Genomic DNA, 16,504 nt, shown 5'->3' with positions numbered 1-16,504 from the left:
GAACTTTAAATGTTCATTACCCTCTGGCAATCAGAAACACTTTAAAATCTATTCAAAAGAAATTAATCAGAGATGCAGGCACACCTGGTCATGCAAAGATGTTCACTGAAGCACCATTTACAATAAAGGCACATACATAATACTAAATATAAACCATAATTGAAAAAACCAACAGGCCCAGCTGGCTTGACTCAGTGGTTGAGTGTCAACCTAGGAACCAGGAGGTCTCAGTTTGATTCCCAGTCAGGGCGCATGCCCGGGTTGCAGGCTCAATTTCGTGTGGGGCGTGCAGGAGGCAGCCAGTCAATGATTCTCTATCATTGCTGTTTCTCTCTCTATATATATATCCCTCTCCCTTCCTCTCTGAAATAAATACAAATATTTAAGAAAAAGAAAAAATAAGAAACACTGAACTCTAATTAATGATGTCCACATCTAAAGTATTTAGGGAGAAGAGTACTGATATCTGGCAATTTACTTCAAAATGTATCAAATAAGATGGATTGCTAGATGCTAGAGAAATAAACAGATGGATAGACAGCAAGCATAATAAATTTAGTGGTGGAGTCTAGCTGGCAGGTGTATAAGTATTCATTATAAAATTAATAGTTTTCATTATAAAACACTGTATGAAATCAACTAAGTTCCAAAGAGTAAAAAAAAAAAAAAAAAAAAGACACTACATTATTTGCTGTAGTTATCTCTGGGATGGTGGACATGAATATTAATTTTTTTTAATGCCAGGGCTAAAATTTTTCACTCATTTTCCTTAGATGTACATGATATTCAATGGAGAAAATTATGAAAATACTTAATCTCTGTTGAATGCTTACTATATACCAAGAACTGTTGTGTTTTACACAGAACACCTTTTTAAAAATATATTTATTGATTTCAGAGAAGGGAAAGGGAGAGAGATAAAAACATCAATGATGAGAGAGAATCATTGATCAGCTGCCTCCTGCACGCCCTACAGTGGGGATCGAGCTTGAAACCCGGGCATGTGCCCCAACCAGGAATCAAACCATGACCTCCTGGTTCATAGGTTGTCGCTCAACCACTGAGCCATGCTGGCCGGGCCAGAACACATTTTTTTAATTGTCACAACATCTCTTCAAAGTAAGTACTATCAGTCATCCCTGTTTTGAAGATGGAAAAATCAAGGCACATAGAAACTAATTTGCCTAAAGTCACAAGCTTGTAAAGTGGGAGAGCCTGGATTCAAATCCAGGCAATCTGACTCAAAGAGGTTGCTTTTTTAAACTTCCATATAATGCTACTTTTTTGAAAAATACAAAGAAAAAAAATATCCCATTGCCGGGAGCCGGTCCATCCTTGCTGTTTCAAGGGACCTGGCATATATAGCATACTGTTCTTAATATGTTTGCTCCCCTTAGCGCTGTGTGTTTTAACCAAGGTCACCTCTCCGAGAAAGGTTGTTTCCCCAGGTAGGAATTTTTCCCTGAAGTTAGGGAGGGAATAAAACCCCTCAACTAAGTGCCAGGCGGGTAATTAATCACTTTAACTATGAACAATCATGCTTAAGCTACATAATCTTTACTCCCTGGAATGGAGATAAGAAACGCCCTAACCTTTGTAATAGAGATTGATAGGATTGAATCAACTGGTATAAATACAGATGTAATAAGACAGCAAGAGACAGAACTTAGGAGACAGAGAGGAGAGACAGAAATTGGCACAGAACCTACACAGAACGTTCTCTAGAGACAGAAGAACTTCGCTGGAGAGAACATGGCAAAAGATCCTGGACTGAACCTGACTACAGAAATTGGCAAGAGAACCTGACTAGAACCTGGTGACAGAACCTGGCTGGAGAACCTAGCGAGGGAACATGGCTACTGAACCTGGCTGGAGAACCTAGCAAGAGACCATGGACACAGAACCTCTCTGGAGATCCAGACCAGAACTTGGCTGGAGATCCTGGCTAGAGGTCCTGGCTAGGCTGCTGATCAACTGAACTCCGTCTCCATGTCATTCCTTCTTCGCCGACTCCGTCCACACCTTTGGGGACCCCTGGACCTGCTGGGGTTGGACCCCGGCATATGGCGCCCGAACAGGGACCCCAAGGTAAGCGCCCCACTCTCGGGATGGATAGGACTCCACTGTAGGAAGAGGGTGGATAGTCTTCGCCGACTCCGTCCACACCTTTGGGGACCCCTGGACCTGCTGGGGTTGGACCCCGGCATCTGGCGCCCGAACAGGGACCCCTAGGTAAGCACCCCACACTCGGGACGGATAGGACTCCACCGTAGGAAGAGGGTGGATAGTCTTCGCCGACTCCGTCCACACCTTTGGGAACTCCTGGAACAGGATTCCCCTAGGTAAGCCCTCCACCCCCATTGAAAACCCCACACTCGGGACGGATAGGACTCCACCAGGGTACTGCAGACCCCCCTACAGAGGATAAGTAGGGTAAGAAGGTGGATAGTACAGAACTCAGATTGAGAAGATGTGCCATACTGATTCCAAAGAAAGAAGACTCTGTATTGATCTTTAGATTAAGAAGATGTGCCATACTGAGTCTAAAGAAATAAGACTCTGTATTGATCTTTTAACACATATGCTTGCTAGCAGAGGAATTAAGGTTACTCCCAGTCAGAACGTTTTATACAAGAAATATGTCCATGCTTTTCTGAGGAAGGAAAGGTAAATGTAATGGCATGGGAGAAGGTAGGCCCAAGGAGCCTTATCCTTAACCCCACTGCAGCCTTTCCACCCTGGGAAAGTGCAGGATTGGCAAGCTCTCCCTGGGGTGATAGATCATGACTCAGGTAATAGCGGAAAGCGTCAATCCTACTCTTAAAATGGATACAAGAGAGCATTTGGGGTTTTTCTTTTTAATGCCTGCTTTTAAAAAATAAAAAAGGGGGAATTTGCCGGGAGCCGGTCCATCCTTGCTGTTTCAAGGGACCTGGCATATATAGCATACTGTTCTTAATATGTTTGCTCCCCTTAGCGCTGTGTGTTTTAACCAAGGTCACCTCTCCGAGAAAGGTTGTTTCCCCAGGTAGGAATTTTTCCCTGAAGTTAGGGAGGGAATAAAACCCCTCAACTAAGTGCCAGGCGGGTAATTAATCACTTTAACTATGAACAATCATGCTTAAGCTACATAATCTTTACTCCCTGGAATGGAGATAAGAAACGCCCTAACCTTTGTAATAGAGATTGATAGGATTGAATCAACTGGTATAAATACAGATGTAATAAGACAGCAAGAGACAGAACTTAGGAGACAGAGAGGAGAGACAGAAATTGGCACAGAACCTACACAGAACGTTCTCTAGAGACAGAAGAACTTCGCTGGAGAGAACATGGCAAAAGATCCTGGACTGAACCTGACTACAGAAATTGGCAAGAGAACCTGACTAGAACCTGGTGACAGAACCTGGCTGGAGAACCTAGCGAGGGAACATGGCTACTGAACCTGGCTGGAGAACCTAGCAAGAGACCATGGACACAGAACCTCTCTGGAGATCCAGACCAGAACTTGGCTGGAGATCCTGGCTAGAGGTCCTGGCTAGGCTGCTGATCAACTGAACTCCGTCTCCATGTCATTCCTTCTTCGCCGACTCCGTCCACACCTTTGGGGACCCCTGGACCTGCTGGGGTTGGACCCCGGCATATGGCGCCCGAACAGGGACCCCAAGGTAAGCGCCCCACTCTCGGGATGGATAGGACTCCACTGTAGGAAGAGGGTGGATAGTCTTCGCCGACTCCGTCCACACCTTTGGGGACCCCTGGACCTGCTGGGGTTGGACCCCGGCATCCCATAATGCACAAAGAAAAAGCACAGTTAACAGATAAACACTTTTTCTTGTACGGATAAAGAATCATTTAAGCATCACTTCTCTAATTCCCACCTATTTGGGGCATTTAAGTTATGGTTTTTGTTTTTTTCTTATGCTGTAGTGAAGATGTGGCATTATTAGGGTCAAAGCTCTGTGTGTGTGTGTGTGTTTTTTTTAAGGATCTTATAACTTTGAGGAAGGGTTATACCAATTTACTCACCGATGTTATGAAAAGGCCAGCACCTCAATACTCCCTCATCTTGGGTATCATATAAAAAATCTTTTGTTTTGCCCCACCAGTATGGCTCAGTGGTTGAACATCGACCTATGAACCAGGCCATGGTTCAATTCCTGGTCAGGGCACATGCCCAGCTTGCAGGATTGATCCCCAGTGTGGGGTATGCAGGAGGCAGCTGATCAATGATTCTCCTCATCATTGATGTTTCTCTCTCTCTCTTCCTCTCTGAAATCAGTAAAAATGTTTCAAAAATCTTTTGTTTTAGCCCTAGCCAGTTTGCCTCAGTGGATAGATAGAGTGTCGGACTGTAGACTATAGGGTCCCAGGTTCCATTCTGTTCAAGGGCACATCCCTGGGTTACAGGCACAATCCCCAGTAAGCAGCATATGCAGGAAGCAGCCCATCAATGATCCTCTCTCATTGATGTTTCTCTCCTCTCTCTCTCTCTCCCTCTCCCTTTCTCTCCAAAATCAATAGAAATATATGTTTTAAAAAAAGAAAGTAGAGTAAGGTTTTAAAAAAAGGTCTCTTGTTTTATAGGCAAATAATGGTTATGCCTCAATGTTATTTTAATTTATATTTCTACTATGGAGGTTGAAACTTTGTCTTATTGACCATTTTATTTCTACTTCAGTGAGTTGTCTGGTCAGTTCCTTGTTTATGTTCCTATTAAGGGACTTAAAATGTAAATGGGCTTCAATCTTTATATAGCCAGACTATTAATATTTGACATAAAAAACCAAGATTTTTCCTCTTATTTGTCTTTTAATTTTTTTTACTTACTTTCATTCAGCCATTTACTCTTTGCATAGTAAAACCTATTGACCACTTCATTTATGAAAGTTTAGAAAGTTCTCCCATCCAGAGATAATACAACTAATACACCTATTTTATATTACCCTTATTTTATTATTTCATTTTATAGCACCTATATTCTCTCTAAACTTTCCTGATTCCTTTCACTTTATCATGATTTATTCATGGAAAAGTTTACTTACTATTCTAGATCAGTTCCCAGTTTCACAGCTATGTCTTCATATTCCTGTCTATTTTTAGCAATAAGCTCAAGACAACCTAAACAAGTAAGCTGGGAAGCCGCAACTCGAGAAGCAAGAGTCTCTCCTGTAATAAGAAAGATGACAATTACTCACAAGAATGCAACTAGTATGTGGTTATTAATGTTATTTATGTTAAGTACCCACACTACGCAGATGAGAATAGAGATAAGTGCTCAGAACAAATATTGTTTTTTTTAATCATCCTCCCCTAAATGTTGCTTCTACTACACATAATTTCACCTGGAATTATCTTCCATAAAAGGGATTCTAAAAAGAACAAGATTCCAATGATTTATCAGTAGTTTACCTGGCATAGTCACCATAGGTGTCCCAGCCCACAGGACATCCATTCCTGTGGTGTGCCCATTACAGAGTGGAGTGTCCAGGCAGACATCAGCCAGCTGGCCTCTCCTGACATGTTCTTCTTTAGGAGCAACAGGTGAAAAAATTATACGGTTCTGGGGAAGACCCATGTTTTGTGCATACTGTTGAATATTAGGTTCTCCTACTGCTGGAAAACGCAACAGCCACAGCACACTATTGGGAACACGCTTCAGAATCTAAAATAGGGAAAATGGTAATTATTAATAGCAGCTCTGCCCTTCTCCAGAAAGGTTCCTATAGAGTTCTAATAATTCAACCACATGTTCTAATAATTCTAATTATAAGAGTTCTAATAATTCTACCCTTTTCACCCAGATAGCAGCCTACTGTGAACTTATAAGTCTTTCCTTCACATAGATGAGTTAGATCAACTGAACTGTAGGTTTCTAGTCTGCTAAACTGTCCCCAAAGAGAGTTAAAAGAAACAAACTGATGTAAGAAGATACAAAACAAGATACTAACTGGCAAAATCTTAGGCAGTGATTTTTGTAGAGGAGATAGCAATTTTCCACATCAAATTTTAAATCTCCCACCATGACACAACGAACAGTTAGTTCACACGTGCCTAACTTTATTTACCTAATCTAGATCAGATGTCAGCAGACTTTTTGTAAAGGTCCAGAGAGCAAGTTTTTTGGACTTTGCAACCACATAGACTGTCCTAACTTTAGGCTCAGTTCTCCCTTGTCACTGGAAGGCAGCCACAGACAATATGTAAACAAGTAGATATGGCTGTGTGTCAATAAAATTTTATTTACAAAAGCAGGCAGTGGGCTGAATTTGACCCACAGGCCAATTTGCCAATGCCCGATTTAAATCTACATCTACTCAATGTACCTTACTAGTTCACCATCCCCTCTCTGAAAGCCATAGGAAGAGATGAGTTTCAGAATTCCGAGTATTTCAGATTTTTAAAAAGTGTACATGCATGTATATTACATTAGAGTCTCAGCAGCAACTTCCTGTAAATAAACACATTAGCATCTCTGCATCAAGATGTCAGAATATTCACACTAAATGGAATAAGAGACCATAAATAGTTCAGGTAAATGTGCAGCCAAATAAATTAACCACAAACACGACAAGACTTAGTAGTTATCAGATTTTTTTCAATATTGGGAAGTAAAGATTAAGGGATAGTGAACCTGTACTCATCTGCTTCCTCTTCTCCTCCACCTTCCCCTCTCCAAAGGGGAAAAAAAACAGATATTAATCAGAAAAGAAAGCAACCAAGAATCATCTCCATTTTAGCTCCATGGAATAAGAACAAATTATGGAAGGCCCTGATCGAGTAGCTCAGGTGGTTAGAACATTGTCCAATATGCCAAGATTGTGGGCTCCATCCCCAGTTAGAGCACATATAAGAATCAACTAATGAATGCATAAATAAGCAGAACAACAAATCAGTATCTCTATCTCTCCTCTCTCTCCCTGTCCCTCTCTCTCCCTCTATCATTAATTTTTTTAAAAAATAAAATAAAATGCCCTAGCTGGTTTGACTCAGTGGATAAAACATCAGCTGCAGACTGAAGGGTCCTGGGTTCGATTCTGGTCAAGGGCACATAACTTGCTTGCAGGCTTGACCCTCAGCCCTGTCGGGGAGCATGCAGGAGGCAACCAACCAATGTGTCTCTCTCACATCAATGTTTTTCTCTGTCTCTCCCTCTCCCTTATAATATCCTTGGATGAGAATCAACCAAAAAATGGAGAAAAACAAATATGGGTACCAAAGGTTGGAACCTTCAGAGATCCTCCTTATGCAAACTGGTCTTATGAGCTGACTAAAAGGTAATGGCATAAACTAAATCCTTCCTGGTTATATCTCTACAATATTGCAAGAATGTTAAACATGGGTGAATAAGCATGACGTTTGCTATTCGTTTAGACCAGGGGTGGGGGACTTTGTTTCTGCCAAAGGCCATTTGGATATTTATAACATCATCTGCGGGCCATACAAAATTATCAACTTAAAATTAGCTTGCTATATTTCATGAAACATTTAATTAACTCACCCCCTACTGCCTTGGCAGGGCTAGACCAAATGACTGCGCAAGTCTTATACGGCCTGCACGTTCCCCACCCCTGGTTTAGACCATGGGCTGACAAACTACAGTCTGTAAGCCAAATCTTACATGTTGCCTATTTTTTGTCAATCAAATTTTATTGGAACACACCTACGTTCATCCATTTATATAACCATTTATGGTGTTTTCCTGATCTAACGGCAAAGATGAACAGAGGTGACAGAGAGTATGGACTGCAAAACTAAAAATTTTAACCATACATACAGCATAAATTGTAACTTCTGCCAAGCAGCCTGAAACCCTGCACAACGGCAGCCATCCTTGGCCTGCACCAGAGCCCCTCCCAAGAGTCTCCAGTAACCAACATGACCAGTGTCCTGCTTCAGAATGCCATCAAATTCCCACCCAACCAACTCCAGAACCAAAACACCCAAAGGGCAGACTCAGCTAGAATAAGACTCCTGCAAAAGCGACTCCCACTCTCAAGGGTCAGTCCCCACACAACAGCTCAACCACAGTAGGCACTGCTAGCCCTCACAGTCAGCTAGCCTGAGTGAGGGTCAATTCCACCTATTAATATGCCAGCACCAATTGAAGCATAACTACAACAAGAGGGAACACACAACCCACACACAGGGGATACCCCTGGAGGACCAAGCTCAGGTGATTAGAGAGACTGTGCAACTGAGCCCTACAAGACACATTCTATATAAGGCCACTCTGTCAATATCAGGAGACAGAACAGATTGACCTCATACATAGAAACAAACACAGGGAAGGGGCCAAAATGAGTGTTAAAGATAAAGAGAGACATAGGAACCAAGATGGCGGCATAGGTTAACGCCGGAGTTTGCTGCCTTGAACAACTACTTCAAAAGTGAAACTAAAAGACGGAAGGGACATCACCCAGAACCACAGGAACGCTGGCTGAGTGGAAGTCCTACAACTAGGAGGAAAGAGAAACGCATACGGACACTCAGAGGAGGCGCAGTGCTGAAGTCAAATTCTGAGGTGCGGAGTGCGCGGAGCGGGCTGGCGGCGGAGGGCGCGGTTGGTGTTTTCAATCGGGAGGGAGTCGCAGACCCTGAGCTCCAGATCCGGGCGAGTCTTTAGGGACCCAGACTCAAACGGGAGAAGCGGGACTGTCTGGCTTCGGTCAGAGCGAGTGCAGCTTTCTCTCCGAGCTTTGCAGCGGTCCCTGGGACTCAGAGAGGCAGAGCCCCTGGGGACAGGACTGAGAGCCGCCATAACTGCTCTCTCCGGCCCACCCTGTTGATCCTGTGCGACCCGCCCCGCCCAAGCCCTGCACAGAGGCATTTGACAGATAGCCTCAGGCAAAGGCTAGATTAGCACCTCCCTAGAGGACAGAAGTTCTCTCACTACAGACACAGCTGATTCTCACAGCCACTTGGCCTGGAGGTCAAACCCTCCCTGGTATTAGCTACAACAATCAAGGCTTAACTACAAGACTGCGCACAAAGACCACTAGGGGGTGCACCAAGGAAGCATAACAAAATGCGGAGACAAAGAAACAGGACAAAATTGTCAATGGAAGATATAGAGTTCAGAACCACACTTTTAAGGTCTCTCAAGAAATGTTCAGAAGCCGCCGATAAACTTAATGAGATCTACAGAAAACTAATGAGACCCTCGATCTTATATTGGGGAACCACCTAGAAATTAAGCATACACGGACTGAAATAACGAATATTATACAGACTCCCGACATCAGACCAGAGGAGCGCAAGAATCAAGTCAATGATTTGAAATGCGAGGAAGCAAAAAACACCCAACCGGAGGGGCGGAATGAAAAAAGAATCCAAAAATGCGAGGATAGTGTAAGGAGCCTCTGGGACAGCTTCAAGCGTACCAACATCAGAATTATAGGGGTGCCAGAAGATGAGAGAGAGCAAGATATTGAAAACCTATTTGAAGAAATAATGACAGAAAACTTCCCCCACCTGGTGAAAGAAATGGACTTACAGGTCCAAGAAGCACGGAGAACCCCAAACAAAAGGAATCCAAAGAGGACCACACCAAGACACATCATCATTAAAATGCCAAGAGCAAAAGATAAAGAGAGAATCTTAAAAACAGCAAGAGAAAGAAACTCAGTTACCTACAAGGGAATACCCATATGACTGTCAGCTGATTTCTCAACAGAAACTTTGCAGGCCAGAAGGGAGTGGCAAGAAATATTCAAAGTGATGAATACCAAGAACCTACAACCAAGATTACTTTATCCAGCAAAGCTATCATTCAGAATTGAAGGTCAGATAAAGAGCTTCACAGATAAGAAAAAGCTAAAGGAGTTCATCACCACCAAACCAGGATTATATGAAATGCTGAAAGGTATCCTTTAAGAAGAGGAAGAGGAAGAAAAAGGTAAAGATACAAATTATGAACAACAAATATGCATCTATCAACAAGTGAATCTAAGAATCAAGTGAATAAATAATCTGATGAACAGAATGAACTGGTGATTATAATAGAATCAGGGACATAGAAAGGGAATGGACCGATTATTCTTGGGGGGGAAAGGGGTGTGGGAGATGCAGGAAGAGACTGGACAAAAATCGTGCACCTATGGATGAGGACAGTGGGTGGGGAGTGAGGGCGGAGGGTGGGGCGGGAACTGGGAGGAGGGGAGTTATGGGGGGGAAAATAGGAACAAATGTAATAATCTGAACAATAAAGATTTAATTAAAAAAAAAAAAGATAGAGAGAACCTTAAAAAGTAGCAAGAGAAAATCAGTTAATAACCTACAAGAGAGCTCCCATAAGACTTCAACTGATTTTTCCACAGAAACTTTGCAGTCCAGAAGACACTGGCACAAAATATTCAAAGTGATGAAAAGAGAATGATCCAAGATGTAAGTGGATGTTACACTAACCGCCTCCCAGAACCAAACTGGAATTACAAGTAAAATATAGAACAATCAACCTGAATAACCAACTGGAGACTAGCTGAAACTTATAACCAAGGACTTACAGAAGAAGAAGTCACAGTGAGACTGGTAGGAAGGGCAGAGACACGAAAAGGGTTGGCCCTGCTTCCACAGGCAGCAGCTGAGATTCAGATGGATATTTCAGCTTCAAAGGTTCCCCCTGCAGAGATGGGTTCTCTGGGAATATATCCGAAGAGACCCAAAACACTATTGCAAAAGAATATATGCAGCTCTATGTTCACTGCAGCATTATTTGCAATAGCCAAGATTTGGAAGCAGCCTAAGTGTCCATCAGTAGATGAGTGGCTAAAAAAGCTGTGGTACATTTACACAATGAAATACTACTCAGACATAAAAAAGGAAGGAAATCTTACCTTTCATAACAGCCTGGATGGACCTGGAGAGTATTATGTAAGTGAAATAAGCCAAAGAGAGACAAATACCATATGATTTCACTTATATGTGGAATCTAATGAATAAAATAAACTAACAAAATAGAAATGGACTCATAATTACAGAGAATAGATTGACAGCTGTCAGAGGGAAGGGGACTGGGAAGATGGGTGAAATTAGGTGAAGGAATTAAGCAAACATCAGTGTGGTGATTACCAGAGGGAAAGAGGGGTGGGGGAATGTAGAAGAGGGTAAAGGGGGATTAAATGATGATGGAAGGAGACTTGACTTTGGGTGGTGAACACATAACACAACATACAGATGATTATAGAATTGTACACTTGAAACCTATATAATTTCATTAACCAATGTCACCCCAGTGTATTCAATAAATTTTTTTAAAAAAGAAAAAGTAAAATACATGACAAGAACTAAAAAAATAAATAAATAAAGGACCTACAACCAAGTCTATTCTACCCAGCAAGGCTATAATTTAGAATTGAAGGAGAGATAAAACAGTTTCCCTATAAGAAAAAGCTAAAGGAGTTCATCACCACTAAACGAGTATTATAAAATAAGTTAAAGAGACTTCAAGTAGAAAATAAGAGATCAAATATAAGTAAGAAAATATAGAAAAGAAAAAAATCTTACTGACAAAAGCAAACCCTTAGTGAAAGCAATGCAATAACCGAGTTAGTACCAAGGTTAAAAGACAAAAGAAGAAAGATCACGTGTAATTACAACAAATTAAGATACACATAAACACACACCTATGAAAAAAAGTAAAAAAAAATGACAAAAGCATAAAAAGTGGAAGAGGTAAGTAAAAATTGCAGAGAATTTACAATGTGTTGGGAATTAAATTACCCAACCATCAACTTAAAATAGACTGCTATAAACACAGCTTGCTATAGATCAAGCACATGGTAACCACAAACCAAAAATCTCTAAGATAAAAAAAAAAATTAAGAGAAAGGAATCCAAACATAAACTATATAAAGTCATCAACATCGCCCTAGCCGATTTGGCTCAATGGATAGAGCGTCAGCCTGCAGACTGAAGGGTCTCAGGTTCAATTCTGGTCAAGCGCACATGACCAGGTTGTGGACTCGATCTCCAGTAGGAGGTGTGCAGGAGGCAGCTGATCAATGATTCTCTCTCATCACTGATGTTTCTATCTCTCTCCCTCTCCCTTCCTCTCTGAAATCAATAAAAATATTAAAAAATAATAATGATAAAGTCAACATCAAAGAGAGCAGGAGAATAAAGAACAGAGAAGAATTACAAGAACAATCCAAAAACAATATACCATTTGCAACAGCATCGATGGACCTAGAGCAGGGGTGGGCAAACTTTTTGACTCGAGGGCCACAATGGGTTCTTAAACTGGACCGGAGGGCCGGAACAAAAGCAGGGATGGAGTGTTTGTGTGAACTAATATAAATTCAAAGTAAACATCATTACATAAAAGGGTACGGTCTTTTTTTTCAATAGTTTTATTCATTTCAAGCGGGCCGGATCCGGCCCACAGGCCGTAGTTTACCCACAGCTGACCTAGAGCATATTATACTAAGTGAAATAAGTCTGTCAAAGAAAGATAAATACCATATAATTTCACTTATATGTGGAATCTAAAGAACAAAAGAACAGACCTAGACGCAGAGAACAGAGGGGACTAGGTGGAAAAAGGTGAAGGGATTAAGAAGTACAAATTGGTAGTTACAGAATAGTCACAAAGAAGTAAATTACAGCATAGGGAATACAGTCAATAATATTGCAATAATTGCCCTAGCCAGTTTAGCTCAGTAGATAGAGCATCGGCCTATGGATTGAAAGATCCTGGGTTCAATTCCAGTCAAGGGCACATGCCTGGGTTGCAGGTTCGATCCCCAGTGGGGGCCATGCGGGAGGCAGCCAATCAATGATTCTCTCTCATCATTGACGTTTCTATCTCACTCTCTCTCCATTCCTCTCTGAAATAAAATATATTTTTTAAAAATTGCAATAATTATGATCACTCTGTAAAAGTACATGATTGTTTAACATAGTATTGAATGTAAACTGCAACTCAAAAATGAAGACAATAAAATGACAACTACTATATACTTGCCAATAATTACTTTCTATGTAAATAGATAAATGATCCAATCAAAAGACATAGGGTGGCCCTAACCGGTTTGGCTCAGTGCATAGAGCGTTGGCCTGCGGACTGAAAGGTCCCAGGTTCGATTCCAGTGAAGGGCATGTACCTTGGTTGCAGGCACATCCCCAGTAGGGGGTATGCAGGAGGCAGCTGGTCGATGTTTCTCTCTCATCGATGTTTCTAACTCTCTATCCCTCTCCCTACCTCTCTGTAAAAAATCAATAAAATATATTAAAAAAGACATAGGTGGCTGAGTAAAAAAACAAGACCTGTATATACGCTCCCCAAAAGAGACCCACATTTCAGATTGAAAGACACACAGATTAAAAATAAAGAGATGGCCCAGGCCGGTGTGGCTCAGCTGGTTGTGCATCATCCTGTGCAACAAAAGGTTGCTGATTCAATTCCCAGGGAGGGCACATGCCCAGGTTGCAGGCTCAATCCCCAGTACAGAGTGTGCAGGAGGCAACCAATCAATGTTTCACTCTCACATCAATGTCTCTCTCGCTCTCTCCCACCCCCCTCCCTCCCTTCTTCCCTCTCCCTTCCTCTCTCTCTGTAAAAACCAATAAAAGCATGTCCTCAAGTGAGGAGTACTAAAAAAAAGTGAAGGGATGGAAAAAATAATTCATGTAAATTGAAATGAAAAAAGCTGGGATAACAATACTTATAGCAGACAAAACAGACTTTAAAACAAAGAATGTAATAAATAAGACACAAAGAAAGGTGTTTCATAATGATAAACTTATCAACCCAACAACAGTACAGAACTCTCATAAACATCTGTGCACCCAATGTAGAGGACCTAAATATATAAAGCAAACATTGATGGAAATAGAAAGATTGACAGTAATATGGCATTAGTAGGGGACTTTACCACATCAATGGATAAACCATGCGGACAGAAAATGACACATTAGACCAGATGAACATAACTGTTATTTTTAGGACATTTCACCCCGAAGCAATAGAATATACAGGGTGTCCCCAAAAGTGTATGAGTAATTATAAAGACAGTGTTAATTAAAAATACATTTCATTTTTCAAAACTGAGCTATCAGCTGTTAAAAAAGTGTGTATACATTTTTGGGGAACACCCTGTATATTCTTTTCAAGTGAACATGGAACACATTCCAGGACAGACCATATGTTAGGTCATAAAAATGTCTCAATACATTTAAGAAGATTTAAATCATCTCAAGCATCTTCTGTGATCACAACAGTATGAAACTAGAAATCAATTGCAAGAAGAAAACTGAAAAACACACAAGGCTAAATAACATGCTACTAAACAATGATTGGGTTAACAATGAGATCAAGGAGGAAATCAGAAAATACCTCTAGTCAAATGAAAATGAAAACACGAAAACCCCAAATCTATGGGACATAGCCAAAACAATTCTATAAGGGAAAATCACAGAAATACAGGCCTACCTTAAGAAACAAAACAAAAATCTCAAATAAACAATCTAACCTTATACCTACCAAACCCAGAAAAAGAACAGAGGCCACAGTGGGTAACGGAAGAAAATAATAAAGATCATAGAGGAAATAAACAAAATACAGTAAAAAAAAATATATATATATCAGCAAAACCAAAAGCAGGTTCTTTGAAAAGATAAAAAGATGGATATACCTTTAAACAGACTCATCAAAAAAAAGAGAAGAACCAAATAAATGGGCAAGATGCACAAGGGAGATAAACTGTAAAGAAACTAGCAGCATCGATCAGACCATCAAACCTCAGAGGGAAGGTAGGGGAGGGTGGGGGTCAGGGGGAGATCAACCAAAGGACTTGTACGCATGTATATAAGCCTAACCAATGGACACAGACAACAGGGGGGTGAGGGCATGAGTGGGGGGGTGGGGGGACAATGGGGGGATAAGGACACATATACCTTAATCAATAAAGGAAAAAAAAAAGAAACTAGCAAAAGTGATTATATAAAAGCCAGGTGAAATGGTTACTTTTGGGAGGTTGACAGAGGGTTGTGATTGGGTGGGGCACATGGAAAGACTTCTACACTGGCTAGCAGAGTTCTAATTGTTGACCTGGGTGGTGACTGCAAGGATGTTTGCCTCGTAATAATTCATCAGTCTATATATTTGTTTTGTGTGGTTTCCTGTACTTGTGTTTTATTTTACAATAAAAAGCATGACAAGCCTGGCAGGTGTGGCTCAGCAGCTGAGAATCGACCTAGGAACCAAGAGTTCGCCGGTTTGATTCCTGCTCAGGGCACATGCCTGGGTTGTGGGCTCAATCCTCAGTAGGGGGCCTACAGGAGGCAGCCAATCCATGATGGTCCTCTCTCATTGATGTTTCTATATATCAATTCCTCTCTCTTACTCTCTCTCTCTAAAAATCAATTTAAAAAAACCTTATTTTAAAAAAAAGTGTGACCTAGAATAAACAGTTAAAAAAAAAGATTTAAAAGAGAAGTGACACTACAGAAATACAAAGGATTATAAGAATACTAGAGGCCCAGTACACCAGTGGGGTCCCTCAGCCTGGCCTGCACCCTCTCACAATCCGGGACCCCTCGGGGGATACTGGACTGATTCCCACAGGCCAGGCTGAGGGAATTCGTGCACTGGGCCTCTAGTATGCATGTAAGATCTTTGGTTAATCTCTTCCCGCCCTCCCTCCTCCCCCCCTGAGATTCATCAGTCTATTCCATGTTTCCATGCCTGTGCGTTGAGCGTCTGCCCCCTGGTGGTCAGTGCATGTCATAGCTACTGGTTGAACAGTCAGACAGTCACTTAGGATTTTATATATATAGATGCTAACAAATTGGATAACCTAGAAGAAATGGATATATTCCTAGAAACATACAATCTTCCAAGTCTGAATCCAGAAGAAACAAAATCTGAGCGTACCAATAATTACTAACAAAATGAAGTCAGTATCAAAACACTCCCAGCAAACAAAACCCTGGACCTAATGACTTTGGATGTAAATTTTACTAAACATTTCTTAACACCTATGCTTCTCAAACTATTACAGAGAAGGAATGGTTCTCCCCAAATTTTACAAGGCCAGCATTACTCTAATATCAAAATCAGACAAAGACACTACAAAAAAAAAAAAAGAAAGAAAGAAAATTATGGGCCAATATCCCTGATGAACATAGATGTAAAAATCTTTGACAGAATATTAGCAACTGAATTCAATGATCCATTAAAAAGATCAGAGTCCATAATCAAGTGGGATTTATTCCCAGTACACAAAGTTGGTTCAACACTACAAATCAATTGTGACACAACACATAAAATAATTAAAGATAAGAAATATATGATCATATCAATATATACAAGGTAGGAATAGAGTGAACATTCCTCAACATAACAAAGCCCATATATGACAAAGCCACAGATAACATCATACTCAATGGTAAAAAGCTGAAAGCTTTTTCTCTAAGATCAAGAACAAGACAAGGATGCCCAGTTTCACCACTTTTATTCAATACTAGAGGCCCAGTGCATGAAATTCGTGCACTCGGGGGTAGG

At 41.0% G+C, this 16,504-nt stretch overlaps 1 protein-coding gene across 1 annotated transcript in view; it reads right to left on the bottom strand.

Annotated features, from left to right (window-relative positions):
• Window positions 1-16,504, bottom strand: part of OGT (O-linked N-acetylglucosamine (GlcNAc) transferase) — a 52,378-nt gene that overhangs the window by 2,588 nt on the left and 33,286 nt on the right. The window contains exons 20-21 of the mRNA XM_081080854.1: window positions 5,413-5,665; window positions 5,046-5,169 (exon numbers count right to left, since the gene is read on the bottom strand). Of these exons, the coding sequence (XP_080936980.1) occupies window positions 5,046-5,169; window positions 5,413-5,665 (377 nt within the window). The remainder of the gene's footprint in view (window positions 1-5,045; window positions 5,170-5,412; window positions 5,666-16,504) is intronic.

Source organism: Myotis nattereri (genome assembly GCF_964212035.1).
Source record: "Myotis nattereri genome assembly, chromosome: X".
Lineage (NCBI taxonomy): Eukaryota > Metazoa > Chordata > Mammalia > Chiroptera > Vespertilionidae > Myotis > Myotis nattereri.
The sequence above is the reverse complement of the archived record's forward strand: the minus strand, read 5'-3'. Positions and strand labels throughout refer to the sequence as shown.